At 40.2% G+C, this 22500-nt stretch overlaps 2 protein-coding genes and 1 long non-coding RNA gene across 3 annotated transcripts in view; 1 reads left to right on the forward strand and 2 right to left on the reverse strand.

Annotated features, from left to right (window-relative positions):
• The window catches only part of OTP (orthopedia homeobox), a 22558-nt gene extending 19540 nt beyond the window's left edge, over positions 1-3018 (reverse strand). The window contains exon 1 of the mRNA XM_083404315.1: positions 2802-3018. The gene's annotated coding sequence lies outside the window, so the exon portion shown is untranslated. The remainder of the gene's footprint in view (positions 1-2801) is intronic.
• LOC310660095 overlaps positions 1-15131 on the forward strand; it is a 35369-nt gene extending 20238 nt beyond the window's left edge. Inside the window, exons 2-4 of the long non-coding RNA XR_014503177.1 lie at positions 7057-7175; positions 12860-12927; positions 14647-15131. This is a non-coding gene — a long non-coding RNA (uncharacterized lncRNA). The remainder of the gene's footprint in view (positions 1-7056; positions 7176-12859; positions 12928-14646) is intronic.
• The window catches only part of TBCA (tubulin folding cofactor A), a 33306-nt gene continuing 20304 nt past the window's right edge, over positions 9499-22500 (reverse strand). The window contains exons 2-4 of the mRNA XM_083404424.1: positions 20385-20490; positions 15214-15300; positions 9499-10712 (exon numbers count right to left, since the gene is read on the reverse strand). Of these exons, the coding sequence (XP_083260550.1) occupies positions 10632-10712; positions 15214-15300; positions 20385-20490 (274 nt within the window). The 3' untranslated portion in view covers positions 9499-10631. The remainder of the gene's footprint in view (positions 10713-15213; positions 15301-20384; positions 20491-22500) is intronic.

The following is a 22500-nucleotide window of genomic DNA, read 5'->3' on the forward strand; positions in this document are numbered from 1 at the left end:
TTGGATAACTTCCTTGTTAAAAATTAGAAAATAAATGTTATAGCATTTTGTACCCTGAAAAATGCAATAGACCTAATAAAACTTGTACACACACACAATCTCATCCAGAGTATATAAAGCTATGCATGATCCAGACTTTTAACGATTGCAAACAGCAACTAGAGCCAATTGCAAGGGCGTATTAGAAGTTAAAAACAAAAAACAAGAAATAAAGAGCTACTAAATTATAAAGAGGCCTATAATCTGATTAAATAATTTTTAAATCAATTCATACTTTTGGTTTAGTCAATTCATGAACCAATTAAATCTGCATCTATTTATATATGAATACAACAATATTTCGAAGGGGGAAAGCATATTCTGTTCTACACTATCTGCGCAGGTGCCATTGTTGGCATCAATTCAGAAGAGGCATTCCCCACTTTGTGACAGAGAAAATGAAATATCTGCAATTTTTGAAAGTTCTTGTATTAGAAACAATTAAGACTTAACCCCCGCCTGCCACTGCTATCCAATTTAAAAGGGGCACCTTTTTGTCAATCAGAAGGCTTTAATATGTTAATGTGACTATTAATCAAATCAAAGTTGCAGATCTAAGCTAAAAATAGAGTAATAGAGGACAGAAGAGAAGTGGTGCAGGGTCACCACCAGCTCTGCTGAGAAGTCTCCATCAGCTTCCACCTGGCAGCAGCCACTGAGTCAGGCTGCAGCTGAGCAGGGAAGAGAAAGGATGCAGGGCCACTCCATTGGCTCAGCTGAGAGGCTAGCAACTTTTGGTACCTGAACTCAATGAGCTTTTGCAGCCAAGATACTTACTGGAAGAACATGTAACTAAGATATTATACCCAAGTTTGATTATTTCCTCCTCTCTCCCAATTAATTTTCCTTTTTTGTTGGGCCATTTTAGATTGCTAGCGCGGGAGCAGTTTTTTCAGTGACCTGTAAGCCACACTAGAAGCCTATTTCGGCAGAAAAGACTCAACTTGAGTCTCTTGTTTTTAATTGCTGTGTTATTTTAATATACTTTAACCATGAATATTTATATTTTAACTATTTACATACCTTGGTTTTTATATTTTGTAAACATCCTAGAAGCCTGTTTTGGCAGTAAGCTGTATAGCATAATAAGAAATAAGCCCAACTCAGAATGAATAGGGGTTGTGCCCAATTCACTGTAATCACTCTGGCAGTCTCAGTCCTTACTCTGCAGCTGGCAAGCTTTGCTGTCCTGCATGTCCAATTCAGAAGGTTCAGAACCTGGACAGCTCCTTCTTGGCTGCGGAGGCCTCATGTTTATCCATTCCTAAAGAGACCACAGATGGGCGGATAGCATACTGTTGCTTTATTGTTTTATCTTTTGTACTCCTCTGTCCTCTTGCTTAAATATATTAACTTGTGAACTGCCTTGGCAGTAGACAAATGCATCAAACAAGCAAACTTGCAATCACCAGTTGAACTGCCTCTATTAGAAGTATTGTGCTGGAATCAATATAAGTTTCTGTGAGAATACCCTCTGTAGTATTTGATCTGTGTTGGCTGTTCCAAGCATGCACATTACCACTTAATGTTGCATTCATTCAATGATATATACCCTAATGGAAACTTACTACAATTAATAAGCAGGAGGAAACTTCTGACACCAGGTTTTCTTGGCATCTCATTATTTTAAGTTAATGGTTCTAATCCAGCCATGGACCTCTCTGAACCTCGCTGCAGGAGAAGGGCAGGCTTATTTCTAACCACTTTCCCACTAATGTCTTCAGGTAGAATTTTAATATACACTTATTATTAGACTTATATCCCTCTTGTCCTCCAAGAAGCTCAAGTCAGTCTACGTGGTTCTACACTCCTTTACTTTATCTTCACAACAACCCAGGAAAAATCTCATAGAAGCCCAAGAGGAACATGCTTGCTCAAGTGCCCAGCAGGAAAGAAGTGGGACCTCATTTGTGGCAGTAAGGAGGAGGAGGAGCAGCAGCAGAAGCAGCACAGGGATAACCTGATTCTGAAGGACCATCCAAGCCAGATGCTCAAAAGTTCCTTAATGGTAACAACCACCTTCCTTTGCCCCCCATCTCATTCTAGACCTGGAAAGTGCTTGAAATTAAAAAGTGGCACTTTATATGTGTATCCAGATTGCTGTTCTTCTTGGGACTGGATGTACTGGCATTGCATGCAGCCCTTGCTGGGTATAACACAGTGCCCAGTGTTCCACACCCATCTTCCAGGAAACATTATGAAGCTTACATGGATCCTATTAATGTAACTTCACTAATGAACTTTCAAGCATGTGGCAGAGGAGGGATGTACTGTGGGCAGCCTTGTGCCAGCTACTATCTCTCAGCCTAACCTACCTCACAGCAATGGTGGCTGATGCTCGTTGAGACTTGTAGGGCAGAAGGCAGAGAGGCCAGCAGCAGCAGGAGCCACAGCCAATGAAGTTGAAGCCAGAACTAATGACAGACAGGTGGCGATTGGCTGAGGTTGCTGGGGCAGTGCCTCCTCTGACTCACAGAGCTGTTGTGAGGATGAAACAAGGAAAGGGAGAGCTGTGTAAGCCACCATAAGCTGCTTGATGGAAAGACGGTATATAAGGGAGGTGGAGTAATGTCCAGACAAAATAAAGAACTGCCCCAAAGCTTCCTTTCCCCTCCATGCCAGCAACCCCTTCAAGGGTGGTGTTGTTTGGGCCACAGAAAAATGGGTCAGGGTGTATAGACCACAGGCTAACTAATTGAAGGGCATCCGCTCCTCCACAACCCCCCACCCAAGGCAACCCAAATTCCACAGCTGGACAATACCTTTTATTAGGACCAACCAAAATGTCACCAGATAGCGAACAAGGCTTTTAGTTCTGCATAACTCTTCTTTAGGCTGGATGTTACACACCTTAGGCTGGAGGTTACATACCTAGGAGGATTCTGGAATAAAGGAACAATGGTCACAGCCACACGAAACATTTAAAGCACTCATAATTTAACATTCATGCCTTCCCCAAATAATATTGGAAACTGTAGTTCCCAGCACCCTTAACGAACTACATTCCCCAGTGTAAGAGTGCTTTGACTGTGTGGTGTGGATGTGACTAATGGCTGTTACTCATTTTTGAAAACCTAAAGCCCAGTTGTTATCCATACTTTCCTCCAACCAAGGTCACTTAAAAGTCACCCCAGCCCCCTTTTAAGCAGTCTGCCAAACTGACTGAGTCAATGACTAATAAAGGTGGAATTTTTTCAAGTTCATTCAAGGGTGATAGTGAGCACAAAGGGTGACTGCATACTATTAACTTCCTTAATTCTTATTAAACATTTTTATATATATAAAAAAAACACCACCAGTCACTCACTTAGTTCAAGGTGTTTGTAATTAATTTTCCATTACATTTGACTTTCATATAGTCTGCATAAATTCATCTGCAAATCTGTCCTTTTCACAGAAGCTGTTTATTGAAGGAAGGTAAAAGCTTCTGAACTTTAAAAATAATTGTTCTTAATCAACTTACATGTTTCAGGGCTAACAATTCATAGTTGCTAAAATTAGAACTGTCACCCAATTAAATAAATTTTAAGCCACATTCTTAAATGTACTTACTAGGGAGTAAGTCCCACTGAACACTGTGTGAGACTAACTTTCAAGGAAAATTTTATTTTGTTTTCTTACAATTATAATCCGTCACACTAGACCTGCTTAGCTTCAGCAAGGTGATGACCTTATATGCCTTCAGACCATATGCATAGGATTGTGCAGCCAGTTAATTAATTGTCAGAGTTTTAATTAATTGAGTTTATTAAATCTGCAGAAATGGGCACATGAACCAAAGATTCATAAATGGGTTAGAAGAGCCATACCCTCCTGCATGTAAGAGAAGGGTAGACAGAGCCAGTGTGGCATGGTGGCTGCTAGGACTAGAACCTTGGGTTCAAATTGCCACTCAGCTTGGAAAAACCCACTGGGTGACCTTGGGTCAGTCTCTGTCTTTCAGTCTAACCCAGGTTTGCTGTGAGGATAAAATGGGGATGTGGAGCACTATGTGCATCACTCTGAGCTCCTTGGAGGAAAGTTGTGACAATATATAATTACTCTTCTATGTTGGCAGCTGCTGTTTTTATAAATACGTAATATAAATATTAAAAATATTTTTCTGAAAACTATATTACCTATGTTCATCCACAGATTCTAACCAACTGATTACATCATTACGTGCTGCAGTCATGTCTTTCTCAAATAATATTGGGAACTGTGGTTCCCAGCGCCTTTAACAAACTACTGTTCCCAAAATTCACCATGACTTTTAAAACAGCATAAGAGTGCTTTGAATGGGATAGGTGTGGCTGTCCTATCCTGTATGTGTGTGTGTTGACTGTTGGTTGTAAAGAAATTGCTGGTTATAGCCCTACCAGCAAGGAAGCATGACATTAACAACTTTGTACTTTATTCATAATTTATATAGCATTAGTACCCAGCTCTTCAGCCACAAAGGCTCTAGAGCAGCTTTGTTGTTGTTGTTTAGTCATTTAGTCATGTCCAACTCTTTGTGACTCCATGGACCAGAGCACGCCAGGCACTCCTGTCTTCCACAGCCTCCCACAGTTTGGTCAAACTCACGTTGGTAGCTTCAAGAACACTGTCCAACCATCTCGTCCTGTCGTCCCCTTCTCCTTGTGCCCTCAATCTTTCCCAACATCAGGGTCTTTTCCAGGGAGTCTTCTCTTCTCATGAGGTGGCCAAAGTATTGGAGCCTCAGCTTCACGATCTGTCCTTCCAGTGAGCACTCAGGGCTGATTTCCTTCAGAATGGATAGGTTTGATCTTCTTGCAGTCCATGGGACTCTCAAGAATCTCCTCCAGCACCATAATTCAAAAGCATCAATTCTTCGGCGATCAGCCTTCTTTATGGTCCAGCTCTCACTTCCATACATCACTACAGAGTAGCTTACATACAATCAATTAAAACAAGGCAGTCCCTGACCAAAACTTACAATCTTAAAAAACAATGACACACACAAGGTAAGAGGGATAGGGAGGGACAGTGCCTGTTTGTTTTTAAATTAAACTCAGGCATCAATTCTCAAATAGTTGTTTTTATAATGACCAGCTGGCACAGTTCTGGCATAGGAAGTGCCTAATGGAGCTGGGCTTTTGGTAAAGCGGATGGAATTAGCTCTGGTTTTTATCTCTTCCACTGAGGGAGTCTTATGGAATGGCCCCTCCCTGGTGACACTTGAGGGAGAGGAGGCCTGATGGTCTGTCCCAGCAGAGTTGATGGAGTAAGCTCTGCTTCTCTCCTCTCCCACTGTAAATTAACTCCACCAGCCAAACTTTAGTTCAGAAATGTGTTCAGAAAATGTGTAGTCCTTATTATCCTGAAACCCTTCTGTTATTTGCAGAGCAAGGACATGCAACAGCAATACATTTCCCCCTCTTCGCATCTGACCTTCCTGGTTCAGATGCATGCTGGTGACACTTCACTCCAAAACTCCTGAACTTCCCAATGCCTTCATAGAGCTGCTAAATAGTATGGGTGAGAAGATTGAACCATGCAGGACACTGCAACTTCCATGGCACTGAACAATAGCCTCCCATATTTACTTTCTGGAAACAACTCTAGCAGTAGGAGTGAAACCACTTTAGTATAGTACAACAAAGTACTGTGCAATGGGTCCAGAATTAGGCATATGAGAATAGGCCCAGTGAAATCAATGCGGCTTAAATTAGAATACGCTAATTGAAACTGTAACTAAGCAATACTAAGTCTGAATCCTTCTGGTTATTTTGAGGTGTAAGAGAGTAGTCAAAATAAATGCTCTGAAAATACATTGGGATTGTTTGTTTTTGCAATTCTTGAGTATGTATCCAAAAGCAGTTCTTTGAGCCTTGCTATGAATATTGCTTCCAGCCTATTGAAACAAAAAATGGCCTCTCTAATTCTATCATTCCCTTTTTCTCCTCCTATAGGAACCTTTAGTACACCAGCAAGTTCTGCTATGCATGTCCCATTGAACCAGCAAGGGAAACACATGAAATGAAACGTCTCCTCCTTCTTCTCTTCCTTGCACTCCACCAACATCTGTTTTAGGTCTTCCCCAACCCTTCAGAGGAGATTTGGGAAGAAGATTGGGGGGGTGCAGGGAGGTAGAAGGGAGATTCTACATCATTGCACTCCAACTTGCAAAACAGATACATTTCAAATCAAGGTTCCTTTGTTTGTTCTAAATATTGACCAAAATTAAGCAACAGCATGAACAATTGAGCCAAAATCCTATGCTTGATTTGGAATAGTAATTTCAAAGCATGGAATCCTCACACCTGTTTTTTAAGTTAACATAAATGTTTATGTGTGTGGTGGTGGGGACACAGGTGAGAATACATACATGTTTCCCTCCTGGTCAGTTTAAAGGAGAGTAATGAATTTGCAGTGGTGCAACTCGTATCTCCAAGGACATTTTCAGAGATTGGGTGACTTTTGCTTGGCCACATGGGAGCTTTCCTTCAGGGTCTTGCAGGGTTCAGTCTTGTTATACATGCTATTTAACATCTATATGAAACTACTGGGACCAGTCATCAGGGGATTCGGAGTGAGGTCTCACCAGCATCCAGCTCTATCTCTGTTTCATCAGTACCTCAAAAGGCAGTGAAAGTGCTTAATCAGGCAGCAATGGGCTGGATGTTCACCAACAAACTAAAGCTAAATCCACACAATATGGAAGTGCCATAAGTGGGTTTCCAGAAGTTGACAGAACTATCTGTTCTTAATAGGGTTTCACTCACCTTGAAGGACCAGTTGCATAATTTGGGGTTGTTCCTGGAACTATCTTTGCCCAGGTGGCCTCAGTGGCTAGGAGCAACTATGCAGAGTTTCACCTGGTACAAGCTATGGTCATTTTTGGACAGGGATCATTTGACCATGGTTACTCATGCTCTGGTAACCTCCAGGCTGGACTAGGGCAACCCTTGAAGATGGTCTGGAAATTGCTGAAGCAAAAATGCTGCTAGGGGCAGCAGGTCATGAACATATTACTCATCTTAGTGAATACACTGGTTGCCAATTGTCTTCCAGGTCCAGTTCAAGATGCTAAACGGCTTGGGTCTCAGCAAGAGCACCTTCTTCCATATCAACCGGTCTGTGCTCTAAGATCAGCAGATGTGGCCTCCCTGGTGGACCCTCTTTAGTATGAGGTACATGGTGGTGGGTGGGGGGCAGGAAGGAAATTTTTATATAGCAGCTCCTCATATATGGAATTTCCTTCCTTCTGAGGTGCATCTGGCCCTCTCTACATTTTTTTGTGGTTACTTAAGATCTTTTTCAAAAGACATTTGGAGAACAGACTGGATTGCTGCTGCTGATTCTGTTAGTAACTGTTCTGTGGTTTGTTGCCTTTTAAAGGATCATGTTATTATCTGTTTGCTTTGTTGTAAACCACCCTGTGGCAGTATATAAATCATCTATATAAATAAATGTAGCTTTAGCCCTTAAAATGTAATTATGAGCACACTTTTGCATGACATCTTTCAGTCAGTAATGTAATTCATAAACTGATTTATTCAGAGAAGCCCAAGCAATGTTATGCCTGCAACACAGGTTCCTGTAAGTTGGGTTCTGTTCCTTGCAAGCACTCTGGTAATGGAGACAGTTGCTCACTAGATGCATGCGCTGGGGAATTAACAGGGTCACTGCACACAATATTAATACAGTTATTTCTAGCAAAGCATTGCATCGCCAGGAGGCAGTGACCAGAGGTGGCAGGAAATGACTGGACAGTGAGTGCTGTTTGGGAATACTTGAACTTTTGTATGGTTTACAAATAACATGTTTATTACCAAGTCCTCAATTTAATTCCTAAAGTTCTGATCTACCAACAAGTACCAATAAAGTAAAAAGGGTGGGAAGTTAACATGGTTATGTAACAGAACCTCCCCGTCCCCCAAATTCACATTTTAATCCACATTTAATTTGCACTGCAGAGCAGAAACAAATGATCAAGGATTCATTTGCTGCAGCTTTTGTTGGGAGATAGCATTTTATTCAGTGCTGATGGGAGATTCCATGTTTATCACCCCTCAATACCCCCTCACCCCACAAAATTGGTATATCTTTGGCAAGACCCCTTTTCCCTAGCATATATAGTTTCTGCATGCATGCATATTTATACATCTCTCTCTCTCTCTGTATGGGTAAATTTCCTCCCACTCCAAAATAATTCAGTTCAGCAAAAATGCACCATATGATTGCTAATAATTTGCTTCTGTTCAAACCTAGGTAAGACCTACTCCCTTTCCAAGGCTCTTCTGAATAAAATTCATTAGACTTTCTCAGTAGTTCCCAGACTTTCCCACTCCCCAGACCACTTGAAAATTGCAGTGGTACTTGGCAGACTACTTAATGATTTTTCTGCCCATTGTAGCAATTATAATGCAGTGTGCTAGATGCTGATGATTCTTAATTGTTATTTTATTGCTTTTTTATTTCTTCAAATATTGTTTTTTATTGTATTACAATCTAAATTCCATAGAATACAATAAAATACAAGGTAAGAAATAAAAGAAATGATAAAATACAATTCAAAAATCAGAATAAATCTTTAATAAGATGAATGGGCCATCTCCTGTCTTCAACAACAAATTCACAGACACACCCTGGACCATCTGAATGAAGCTTGTGGACCGGTTTAGAACCCCTGCTGTAGCTATATGTTGTGTGGGTGGAGAAAGGGACCTGCAGACACACACCCCAACAGGGACAATAAACTTTCTCTATTACTTCCACTTCTTGTTTTCCTAACATTTACATATCAAAACGGCCACTATAACAGAATCCTAGAATTGTAGAGTTGGAAGGGTCCCCAAAGGTCATGTAGTTCAACCCCCTACAATGCAGGGATCTCAACTAAAGCATCCATGACAGATGACCATCCAACCTCTGCTTAAAAACTTCCAAGGAACGAGAGTCCACAACCTCTTGAGGGAGTCCGTTCTACTTTCTAACAGTTCTTACTGTGAGAAAGTTCTTCTTGATGTTTAGTTAGAATTCCCTTTCTTGTAACAAATGCATTGGTACAGGTCCTATCCTCCAGAGCAGAAAACAAGCTTGCTGCATCTTCCATGTGACAGCCTTTTAGATATTTGAAGATGGCTATATCTCCCTCTCAGTCTCCTCTTATCCAGATTAAACATACCCAACTCCCTCAGCTGTTCCTCATAAGGCTTAGTTTCCAGATCCTTTAGAGTCAAAGTCAAAGAATTGTAAGGTATCCCAAGGGTCAATCTAGTCCAACCCCCTGCAATGCAGGAATCTTTTGCGCTACGTGGAGCTCAAACCCACAAGATTAAGAGGCTCATGCTCTACTGGCTGGGCTATCCTAATCGTATCCCTCGTGTCCAGTTGTTGTGTGATTTCTTTGTTTCTTCTGGACCTTGGTTTTGAGAGGCCAAATGATTTTGTTTTCTCTGTCTTTTCTCTGAGGGCAGGAAAGTAATGCAAATCCATCACAGGCCCAAAATGTACATGATGTCAAACCATTTTAATTGTTTTTCTTTTCAATAATGTTTTTCCATATAACAATACAACAACAGAAATAGGGTAGATGGAATATATTTCTCTTTTCCTTAAAGGGCACATATTTCCCTGTGTCGCATGGTATTCTTTTCTTAGCCACTTCTCATACTCTTACTTCTACAGTACTGCTCTCAGTACATAGTGGGGTAAGCTGTTACACAGGTTCTATATCCTTACACAACATATGACTTCTCCATTAAACACTTAACCCACCAGAAAGCAACACTGTTTAAGGGAGAGGGGTTAAGAACTGCTTCATAGCTGCAGCATTAAAAGAATTAACTACAGAATGGGCAGCTATTATCAAGGCATTTTTTAAGCGACCAAAGCAGCGACTAAGCTGTCAGACATGGATAAAATGGCAAATATGGCTATAAACATGGGGTTGAAATATCAGTCAAGTCTATCAGGGGGGAAAAGCTGAAAACATGATTTAAAAAACAGGAATCACAATTTGGATATTAGAATCTATAGGATCTCAGAATTAGAAAGCAAGAGAGAATGATAGTCTTAATAACACAGTGATTTACATAGCTTCTTCGAGACCCACCTTCTTTTGAGCCTTCTTTTGGGAGCACACCTAAATGCCACAGCAATTAAAAATTGCAAAGTCCTGAGATGTGTTGTCAGATTTCCACTGTACTCCCTTACAGAAAAGATATATCAAGATCTCCACAACTTTCACTCTCTTGTATACAAAGGAGAATAAGGGCAGGTATTTCAGGACCTTTATGCTAAAACACTAAGATTCCATATAAAGTGCTTAAACTGTATACAAAGCAGCCCAGGTTGGTGTAGACTGTATACAGATGTGTGTTTCTGAATACTGTTGTACTTCTGTAAGATACGTTCTGTATTACAAATCATAAGGAAAAATGCTCTCTGGGCTTGTTTTTTTGTTTTTATTTGTAATTTGTATTGTGGATTTTACAACTTTCAAAAATGGTTTCAAAAAAAGGTACAGATCATTTGAGCACATCATAATTCCTAACACTACTTTAGGAAATACATTTTACTAATGTCTGACGATTTATGCTAACAATGGACCCAAAGCATACATTGATTTTTCACTACTCTATCTAGGCTTCTAACTTTATTGACTCAAGTACCGAACGTGCTTCTTTATATTCTTCAGCTTCTTCCAACTCTTTTTCATTTTCCTGAAATTAAACAAAGCACACTTTTCACTATTTTACAAATTATTAAAGCTTAAAACTATTTGTTTGCATTGATATGCATCATGAAGGAGGCTTTAGCACTTTAGTTCCCAACATGTAGGGTGATATTCAATGTTAGTCATACACAGACTGAGTGCATGGATTTCAGTGGGTCTATTTTGAGTAACACTGGATATTACTCAGTATGCAGTTTGGATTGCAATGAGCCCAGCTTTCTGCAGAGCCCACAATTGGAAGTATTCCAGATAATCAAGTGAAGAATCCTAGCGAATGAATTCCAAACCCTTTTGCAGTACAGCCAATAAAACCTGTTCCCCATTGGGGTTGGGAATTCCACTCTTGTTTGGCCAGGACACTCCATATTTACACCAGCTTTACGATTCCCACCTATGCAGAACTCTTTCCCTGGCGATTTAACATCTTGCCATCTGCAGTTTTGCAAGATAGATTCTCGAAAATCCCATACTCTGAAAGATAATGTCCTTGTGGCACAAAACAGGTTGAATCTATCACACACATTTTATTTTACTGCCCATTTTATGCAAAAATATATGATAAGTATTTGGCCCCCTTACTGAAGGAAAGGATTTACTGCACTGACTCTTCCAGTGTGTCTTATCTGCTGAACTACTGTAGTAATGATGTTGTGGAGAATGTGGCAAGATTTTTGAGTGACACTATGAAATTATGTCACCATAGGTCCTAAGAGCCATTTTCGTACCTCACTGGACAGTTTCATCCTAAAGTATCTCTTACTATGTTTTGTTAACTGTGTTGTATTCTGATCCATGTATACAATGCACTTTTTCTATGCCAATAAAGATTGATTGATAGATACTCAATATCAGCAGCAGAACATGACATAATACCCAGTTTATTAGGTTCAATTGACAGTCATATGATAGTAAATTGGTAAAGGGTGATATAGTAATGAGCTACGGTGCTTACTTCTCACTGCATAGGCCCAATTTTGCAAACACACTGACCTTTAATAAATGATTTTTGGCCCAATGAAATCCATTCTTTAGCTTTTAATCATAAACAATCATAATCATAATCATAACAATCTTGCAAAGAAGTGTTCCCATTTAAAGTGCTAGCATGAATCCCAAAGGAAAGAAGTACTCAGCCCCTGCTTGACTGGCATAGAAAAGTCAAAACATGGATAATCAGTCACAAACAATAGTAAAATCTGAAAGCTTTGTTATCACATTCATTGCCAGAGCAAGGAAGATGTTTCTATTGCCCTGGTGCTCCAGCAGATGACAATCTCTTCAGCAGATGCCAATACTGTCCCCCTCCTGAGGGGGATAGAGACAATATTACATATGACAGGGGAATACCTGCTACTGGGATAATAGCTTCATGGATGCACAGAAAACTGAGGCGGTGCTAAAAAAAGCATGCTAAAGAGCAAAAAACCACAAGAAGGAATCAACTGGAGGGAATAATGCATTGTTTCAGTTGTCTCTATACTAATGCATGGAGTATGGAAAACAAGCAAGTTGAATTTGAGCTCTTAATACAGGTTGGCAAATATTATCTAAAAGGCATTATGGAAACATGGTGGGGTGACTGGAATGTATAAATTGAGGGTCTATTCAAAAGGAATAGCTCAAACAGGAAGGAAGGAGGAGGAGCATTAAATGTAATGGATGTGTACACTTGTGGAAGGATGATTTGAGAGTATATGTAGGAGAGGGATACAACAGTAACCTTACTGTGGGTGTCTGCTATAGACCTCCAAGCCAGACTAAAGACTTGGATGATGCTTTCCTAGAGCAGATTACCAAACAGTAAAAAAGGAGAGATGCAGTAGTTGTGTGAGACTTAAATTACCTATATTTGTATTGTATCACAATTCCAAGTATTTTTTCCCTTTTATTTTTCTATTTTTTTCTGTTCATTTACTTTATTTTCTCACTGAAAATTTTCAATAAAATATAAATATTTAGGCTTGCAAGAGAGGTTTAAAATAATTTTAAACAGTTTATTTGGCTACATTCAAAGCAAGGGGAACACCATAGAAATAATAGGTCCTCTGCGTGGAGAAGATGAAAGAAATGCTGTTGGGTGACAGAAAGAAGGCAGAACTGCTCAATTCCTACTTTACCTATGTTTTCCCCCAGGAGGAAAGCAACCCAACCTGGTGATACCAGAATAAATGATGCAAGGAGGGAGCTGCAGCCCAAGATATGTAATGGAACACCTAGCTACTTTGAATGAATAAATATCCAGAGTCTGAGGAGCTGTGCTCAAAGGTACTAAAGGAGTTTGCCTCTGTCTATAATTTTAGAGAATTCTTTGGGAACAGGTGAGGTCCCTGCAGACTGGAAACAGGTAAATGTTGTCCCCCATCTTCAAGAAGGGGAAAAAAGACCGGTCAGCTTGTCTGCAGCACCCGGAAAGTCCTAGAACAGATAATTCAACAGCTGGTCTGTGAACACTTAGAAAAGGATGCCATGATTACTAAGACCCAGCATGGGTTTCTCAAAAAAAAAAAGACCCACTGTTGTTCAATGTCTTTCGAAATGACTTCGATAAAGGAATTAAGGGGATGCTCATCAAATCTGCAGATGACACTAAACTACAAGGGATAGCTAATGCCGTAGAAGACAGAATCAGGATTTTTAAAGACCTTAACAGATTGGAGAACTGAACCCAAACAAACAAAATAAATTTCAATAGAAACAAATGTCAGGTTCTACACTTAGGCAGGATGAACCAGCTGCAGCGTAAGATGGGGGACACCTGGCCTGCCCATAGCACATGTGAAAAGGAGACCACAAGTTTAACATGAATCAACAGTGTGATGCAGTAGCAAAAAAAGCTAATGCTATTCTAGGCTGCATCAACAGATGTATAGTGTCCCAATCAAGATAAGTCATAGTACCACTCTGTTCTGCCTTGATCAGATAAGTATAAATGTAATGGATGTAGAATATAAAATCTACATGAAACAGCTGGGAAGGTTAACCAGGAATTTGGAGTGCAATGCCACTAATATGCAAATGATACTGAACTCCATTTCACTTTTTCATTCAATTCCAAGGAAGTAAAGTTTTGGGAGGCAAAAACAATGTTAGTATGCGTACCAGTGATTCTAATAGCCAAACTTTGAAGCAATCAGTTCAATCAATGATTAAGATAATGATTAAGATAATGATTGCTACTCCAAATATTTCTATGGTGTTGCTGTTTTTAGGGGCAAGCTAAATCACCTATTTCAAAAAACAATATGTAATGTGCATTTTTCTTTGGCAGTATTGTGATAGTAAGCACCTGGATTCAACAAAAATGTTGACACCAGTACAGACCTAACATAGCTCTTCACTTTATCGTGATATTTAGTTTTAAAGCCCCCTGGCAACTTGCCACAAATCTTGCCACATGACCCCTGACCATTAGGTCCAGTCATGACCGACTCTGGGGCTGCAGCGCTCATCTCGCTTTATTGGCCAAAGGAGCCAGCGTACAGCTTCCGGGTCATGTGGCCAGCATAACTAAGCTGCTTCTGGCAAACCAGAGCAGTGCATGGAAACGCCGTTTACCTTCCCACCAGAACGGTACCTATTTATCTACTTGCACTTTGACATGCTTTCGAACTGCTAGGTTGGCAGGAGCAGGGACCGAGCAACGGGAGCTCACCCCGTCACGGGGATTCGAACTGCCAACCTTCTGATCGGCAAGTCCTAGGCTCTGTGGTTTAACCCACAGAGCCACCCGCGTCCCTGTCACAAATCTTAGCCAAGATTAATGCTATGAAGGTTCTATCTTAAATAAACTTTGAAACCAAGGTCTAAAGCAAATTTCAAATCCTGTTTCGTATGGGCCTAAAGTTGAAGTGGGGAATTATAGAGAGAGAACACTCAGTCCCACTGCATTATTTTTATCCCCCATCCCCTTTGCTTCTTAGGCTGATGTACATGGTTTTCCCCACCCCCATTTTATCCTCACTGCAACTCTGTGATACGGACACAGAGATGGTGACTAGCCCAAAGCTTCACATCAGAGGAGGAAATGAACCTGGGATTCCTGAGGCCAAATCTGATACTTGATCTAGGTTTACTTCTACACCAATTCCCAAAGTACAGATAAACAGCAGAAATTTAAAGCTGCAAGCTCAAAGAGTTTAAATATTAATTAACTATAGCTGTAGTTGATTCATTGCTAGGGCAAATTTTAATTTTTGCACCTTAAAGTTAGCAGGCATGTTTTGCAGGGGGGCGGGTTTTGGTTTGGATTGGTTACTCTAACAGAAAATAAACAAATATTAAATATGTCTTTTCCTTCAAGCAAGTGGCAGGTTTGGTTTAGATTCTCAAAGTTCCTTCAGTATTCCTGAAATGAAAATTTGTTAAAGTTTTGGTAGCAATGAAACATATGCATGATCAATCAATTTATTATTTTTAGTTGATAGATCAAGCTAAAAGGTAGATATTCAGTTGAAAGCTCTACAAAATGTCATTTCTTTTGTACTTACTAATAGCTGAGCAAGATCTGCATGTGCAGCTTCTAATCTGCGTTGGCAATCAGGAATCATCATTCGAGATTCTTGCAAGACCTCAATCTGCAAAATGGAAGTTCATTAAGTATATGAACTATTCAATTTTAGTATACAACTCTACTGTTTAGCTGCTTAAAATAATGCAAACCTATTGAAGTTACTCTATATACAATAATTTTTTTAAAGTACTCAGTAATACTTTTTAAAACCAAAGCAAGATCTGCTAAAAAGCTTTCCATGAAATATTTGTTTTTAAAAACTATTTAATATAAACTATTTCCCCTGCTGTCAAAAACAGCTTCGTCCAAAATGGGATCAGCTGGTTATATAAATATCTCCTGCATCTTTTTGGTAATAAATAAAAACAGTGTTCAGATAATACCACACAGAGATAATTACTGCATGAAAAAAGTTATTGAGTTATTGATCACATTGTATGCTCACTGCAGGAGGTTCTGACTAAAAGACAAAGGTAAAGTAAAATGAAAACCAAAGACCAGCAGGCTCATATTTTTGATGCTTATCATGCATAAAAAGTTATTACTCATTCTTGGGCTTCATTTTAGGAGAGAGATTATTCTCACCATGCTTTTTGAACAAAATTACTGGTCTGGCACCCCACTGAATTTGAACATCTTGCATACATCTACAGAAAACAATTTTGTAATTGCATACAAAATCATGGAATCTTTTTAACCCTCAAAATCATGCACTGAAAATGTGGTGTAAACAGCTAATTCTATCATGTATCCAGCCTGGATAGAAATGAAAATTAATTAACAACAATTATATGAATTTTAAGCCCTCACATGATTGTATTTAAGCAAAAGTATTAACAGAATCCAGTGTGTGCAACTGCAAGCACCTGTAGTCATGAAAAAAATATGTCCACAATTTAGCTGACACGTAGACAGAGTATACATTCTGTCTTCAGAAAACAAGCAACAACTCCAGTGACCAGAAGCTCCCATTCTGAATTTATAATGTTGTTGCTTCTTTCAACCTATAAAGTGCTGTGGTACCAAAAGGAATTAAAAGTAGCTTCTTAAAAGCCACTAGACCAAGGTATCTCAAACAATGTCCTATTGAGCTTCCAACTATGAAAACCAGAACAGATTTCAAGGTCCACATGTAATTGTGGACCAAAGTATGCAAAATGTAAGAGATCCATGATCAGAATAATCTGTTTTTCTTTCTTTCTACACAACCACTTTCAATGCTGGGGATGCAACAGTGGCAGATGGGGTTCTTCCTACACTATTTGTGGATTTTACTAGAAAGATAGAGCACCTAAACTAAAAGGGGGAAAGCAAATTGGGGAGCACTTTATGTCTAGGGTATTGAGTCTAAATGTCTCTTAGCAAACTATCATTAAAATAGCATAATAGCTTCTCATGATGATGCAGCAATTTAAGTATGGGGTGTTAACATTCGGTATTTTTTAAAAACAACAACCATAACTCTAAGAGGCTTTCAGTTAAAAGAAATGATGCATGCATAAGGGATCAGGGATCTAAAAGACCTCATGTGTATCAACTTAAGGGCAATTAAAAGACCACAGAGTCCATGTTTATATAGTTATACAACAGCACCAGGACAGTCTGCATGATTCCAATAGAATGTCTAAGATACCCTATAATCCATAAAAGTGATGGGCACTGTAACTTAAGGCAAATCAGTTTCTACAGACTAGAAATAGTTTATTTATTTATTTATTAAATTTAAATACTGCCCTCCATTCGAAGGTCACAGGCTGATTCACAACATGAAAATACAGAATGAGAACACAAAATATACATAATAAAACAAAAACAAACCAATAACCTCCCTCCCAAAAACACATTTAAAAGGACATAGAATGTTAATCAGCCAAAGGCTTGATTATAGAGAAATGTTTTTGCTTGTTACCTAACGGTATCTAATAAAGGCACCAGGCAAACCTCCTGCGGTGAGTACCCCAGAAACGGGGAGGGAGCCACTGCAGAAAAGGTCCATTCTCATGTTGCCACCCACCAGAGCTCTTGTTGAGGTGGAACACAAAGAAAGGCTTCATACAATGATTGGCTTCAGATTATGATTGCCAGGTTTGCTCTGGTTCATCTGTTTAAGGCTTTATAGGTCAAGAGCAGCCGTTTGAATTGGGCCCGGAAACTAACTGGAAGCCAGTGCAGTAGGCTCAGTGTAGCAGTAATGTGCTCAAACTGTCTTGCCCTGATGGTCAATCTGGCCCCTGAATGTTGCACCAGATGAAGTTTCCAAACCTTCTTCAGAGGCAGTCTTACATATAACACATTGCAGTACAGTGGTACCTCAGGTTACATACGCTTCAGGTTACATACACTTCAGGTTACAGACTCCGCTAACCCAGAAATAGTGCTTCAGGTTAAGAACTTTGATTCAGGATGAGAACAGAAATCGTGCTCCGGTGGCGCGGTGGCAGCAGGAGGCCCCATTAGCTAAAGTGGTGCTTCAGGTTAAGAACAGTTTCAGGTTAAGAACAGACCTCCGGAACGAATTAAGTACTTAACCTGAGGTACCACTGTAATCTAGCCTAGAGGTTACCACAGCATAGACAACAGAAATTAGGCTATGCTTCTTTGGAAAGGGGTGCACCTGGGCCACCAACCCAAGCTGACAGAAGGCACTCCACACCACCAAGACCACCTGAACCTCAAGCGACAAGCAATGGATCCAGAAGTACCTCTAACCTATATAAACACACCTTTAGAGAGGGTGTAACCCAATAAAGAGCAGGCAACCTCCCAGTTATCTGGTCTAGGGAACCACCTACTATGAGTACCTCACTCTCAACTGGATTGAGCTTCAGTTTGTTGGCTCTCATCCAGTCCATTACAGAAGCAGTCCAGTGCATCCACTGTCACATAAAGGTAAAGGTAAAGGTACCCCTGCCCGTTCGGGCCAGTCTTGCCAGACTCTAGGGTTGTGCGCCCATCTCACTTAAGAGGCCGGGGGCCAGCGCTGTCCGAAGACACTTCCGGGTCACATGGCCAGCGTGACAAGCTGCATCTGGCGAGCCAGCGCAGCACACGGAACGCCGTTTACCTTCCCGCTGGTAAGCGGTCCCTATTTATCTACTTGCACCCGAAGGTGCTTTCGAACTGCTAGGTTGGCAGGCGCTGGGACCGAACGACGGGAGCGCACCCCGCCGCGGGGATTCGAACCGCTGACCTTTCGATCGGCAAGTCCTAGGTGCTGAGGCTTTAACCCACAGCGCCACCCGCGTCCCACTGTCACATAGGCAGATGTAAAGTAGAAGTAGAGCTGTGTGCTATTAGCATATGCTGATAGCATACAGTGGTACCTCGGGTTACAGATGCTTCAGGTTACAGACTCTGCTAACCCAGAAATAGTACCTTGGGTTAAGAACTTTGCTTCAAGATGAGAACATAAATCGCACAGCGGCAGCGAGAGGCCTCATTAGCTAAAGTGGTACCTCAGGTTAAGAACAGTTTCAGGTTAAGAACAGACCTCCAGAACGAATTAAGTTCTTAACCCGAGGTACCACTGTACTCCAAAACTCCGGATGATCACACTCAGCAGTTTCATATAGATGTTGGGGGATAAAATTGAACCCTGAGGAACCCAACACTGAAGGCTTCAAAGGGCTGAAGAGCAGTCCCCAAGCATCACCCTCTGGAAACAACCATCCAAGTAGGACCAGAACCACTGCAAAGCAGTGCCACCTACCCATCCACATCCTCAAGCTTTACTAACTAAAACTCAGAACAGGACTGGACCAAGCTCTGGACACTCCTTGAGATTCATTTGCGGTGGATATAAGCGATCTTATCCTCAAAAAGCTTTGCAACCAAGTCACAGCTACCATCAGTTTTGCCACCTCTTTCAGGTCAGATGGTACGAAGCCCTGCACTAACCAGAAAAGCTCTGCTGGACAGCACAATGAGGATGCAATGGGGGCAGCAAAGTATGCCTTCTTTGGTGCCTTTACTGCCACTAGGTAGGCTCAATGATGAGCCCTCACCAGTATTTGACTGCATTCAATCAGAGATTTCTTCTAGCTGTGTTTGAGTGGTCTTCCAGCTTGTTTCCTTGCCCTATGCTTTGGCGTATACTAGGAAACCAAACAGACTACACATTTGTAGGGTGCTCGGGGCAATCATGTCAATGGCCCAAGCCATTTGCATGTTCCTGAGGTTCCTGAGCCTGGGCTTTGACAGGAGTGCCACTCATAGAATCTAAAAATTTCCCCAGAGTCCTCTGGAAACTCATTGGATCCATCAGCCTCTAAGGGCACACCACCCTAACAGGTGCAGAAAGCCTAAACCTCAACAGGAACTGATATTACTATGATAAGGGACTGATGTCACTATCCCCCACCCTTTCAGATCACCCTCTTCCTGTCCAGTTGAGAAAACAAGGTCCAGATTGTGGCCTGCCAATGCATTGGGCTGGTGTCATCTTGGGACAGGCTCTATGAAGTCCTGAAAAGATTTCCGGGAAAGAGATGGAATATCTACAGACTACAGCAACACCCACCCCCAAAACAAATGCTCAAGTCTGCCCTGATGCTGCATTAACTCCACCCTGCTCACCTACCCAGGTCTCAGTGAAACAGACTAGATCAACCTTCTCATTCATAATCAGATCATGGATGAGGGAGGCCTTACTCAGAGCTGACCTGCCTTTCAGCAACAGCATCTGCAGACCCAAGGGCTGACTGATAGGACAACTGCAATTCCACAGGTTGGAGGAGGGGCTGGCACATGGCATAGTCACAAACTGCCAGTGCCATGCACTGTGTGGGAAGGCAACATTTCTAATCCTTGAAACCTGTTCCAGAGCACCAATGACCAGTTATTTCACCCCAATGCTTATTTCATTACTATTTCTGCAAACCATTAATATTTCTAGAATTAACTATGTAGGCAATCATTTTTACACCCAAAGTGAAGATGAACAGTCCAGACTGCAGGCAGGTGAGAGGAAGTTTAACTCCTTTCCCTGGGGCCTCAACTCGGAGACTTCTAGTATAGCACTAAATATTCTTTTTATATGTCCACAAAAACACAAATTTGAAACTTTTTTTAAAAAAAACCTACACACAATACTTTTCAGTTAAAAATAACAACTGATAACATATATTCATGAACTATAAAGTTGTTTACCTGTTTTTTAATGGCATAATTTTCAGAATCTTCAGCTTTCATTTTCTCAATCTTTTCTTCTTGTTGTTTTGCTTCTTTTTCATACATAACCTTTTCTTTTGCCAAGCTGCATACAAAAATAATGAATTAACTTTTCCATTATAAAAGCTAATACAAGTTTTCCTAACCGAAAGGTTACACACATAGAACAGAATAATTTCAAAATATCATCATCGTTCCATGTTCATTCATTACATTTTATTTTAATTGTATATTGATGCACCATATAGCTTGGGATTCAAAGATCTGCTCAGGCTCAAGAGCAAGGCTTGATCAGTGCAATGCTGGTTTTTATTTCTTTTGAAAACTGCCATATATGTTGTATCCCAAACTGCTTTTGAATAATCCTCAATTAAAAAAAAGAGTTCACCACACACCATGGGGATCTGTTAAAGTCTGAAGTCCACTTTGTCTCCTGTGGCAATTCTTTGGATGCCAGCCATTGTTTTCCTATCTGATACAGTATTCCTCACTTCCACATACCCCAAATGCAGAATATGGATGTCTGGATTTGACTGAAAGTATCTAGCAGCCACAACTGAATTAATGCTTGTTTGCAGATCTTGAAGTTTAGAGGAAGAAGGTCTTCTACTAGTGATTGTACTTACTGCCCTTTTTGGTCATTCAGGCTCACAGCTTTGGTATGATCTAAATTCACTGCTGAACCTAGTTGCCCAGGTTATAACAGTGATCAGAAGACTTTCCACCAACTTTACCAAGTAAAACTGCATCTTGGTTGACCTTGCAACAATAATATGTATCTTTTAGTTTTGAGGCTTGATTACTTATGTGCTCGGATATAAGACTTCCCCTGAGGACAGTCAAAGTGATGTGGCATATTTTTAATGGAAAATGGCAAGCAGGAACACACATAGTAGAATTCCAAGGTCTGCCCTAGTCTTTCATACTCTATGTGCCAATGACCAAAATACCAGGCTCAAAATGCTTAAGACAATGCCTCCAATCTTATGTTCAATCATAGCCTCAAGAAGGAGTATCCTCTTCTAACAACACCATCTTTGTGGCAAAGGATATTTTGACAGCTGGTCCTTGAGGAAGGAAGGCCCAATCACACAAGCCTTACCAAAACCAATTTTCTACAAGCAATGTATGACTAGAATGTCATCTGGTTTTTGATAGCCAGAGGATTGGGGAAGAGAGATATTCCAATATTGTTAATAATCCAACTCTGGAGCATGGGCTAACTCTATGAGTCTACAACAGTAGATTCTATGTAGACACCAATAGAGGTTATTCACTGAACCATGATAATGAAAACAATGTAGTATTGCTGTCTTATTGCTGCCAAATCAAGAGTCATATTTTGCTCAACATACCATCATGAAGTCCCTCTTTATAAAAATTGATTCTTTAGGAATTCAGAAAGGATATAACCACCATGTATACATCATTTCTGAATCTCCCAATATCTGATGCTAGAGTAGTGCAAATCTCTATGTGTATTGACATAAGCAGTTCACATTACTGATTATTGATCAGATAATTCTAATTCAATCCTACTGTGAGCAATTACTGAAGTGCAGAAGTATGCTAAAGTATTAGCATCACAATAAAATTGCTGACTTGAATTTAAGAAACTAAATTTTAGCCTCAATACTTGATTCTGGTTTTAGAACAGGATTGCCTTCAACCAACTTCTTTTGTCAGTTGTTGTATTTTCTCTCCAAAGTAAATTCTGATTATCATAAAGAGCAATTTCATTTAACAATAAAAAATAATCCCAAATAAATCAAATGGATAATGCCAAATAAGTCAAAACTAGAATACACCAGACTTGAAAAAAGACAATGGATCCAATCACTCTTGAAAAACTAAAAATGTTTTCTTTTTAAATTTTGCCACTTACAAAGAGTTTTTTTAAAAAGTAATTTCATGTCATGACCACAAAGTTTAAGGTTTTTATTCATTATTACCTTTAGTTTTATCAGCAAAGTTATGACAAACTGAACAATTTCTACCAACTTCCTCAATTCACCACAAGCTTTTGTGCTTCCACACCTGTTGTCCTCCTATGTTCCTTGAATCCAAACTACACAACAGTGACAAGAACATATAT

The sequence above is a fragment of the Podarcis tiliguerta genome (assembly GCF_965153285.1).
Source record: "Podarcis tiliguerta genome assembly, chromosome: 11".
NCBI lineage: Eukaryota > Metazoa > Chordata > Lepidosauria > Squamata > Lacertidae > Podarcis > Podarcis tiliguerta.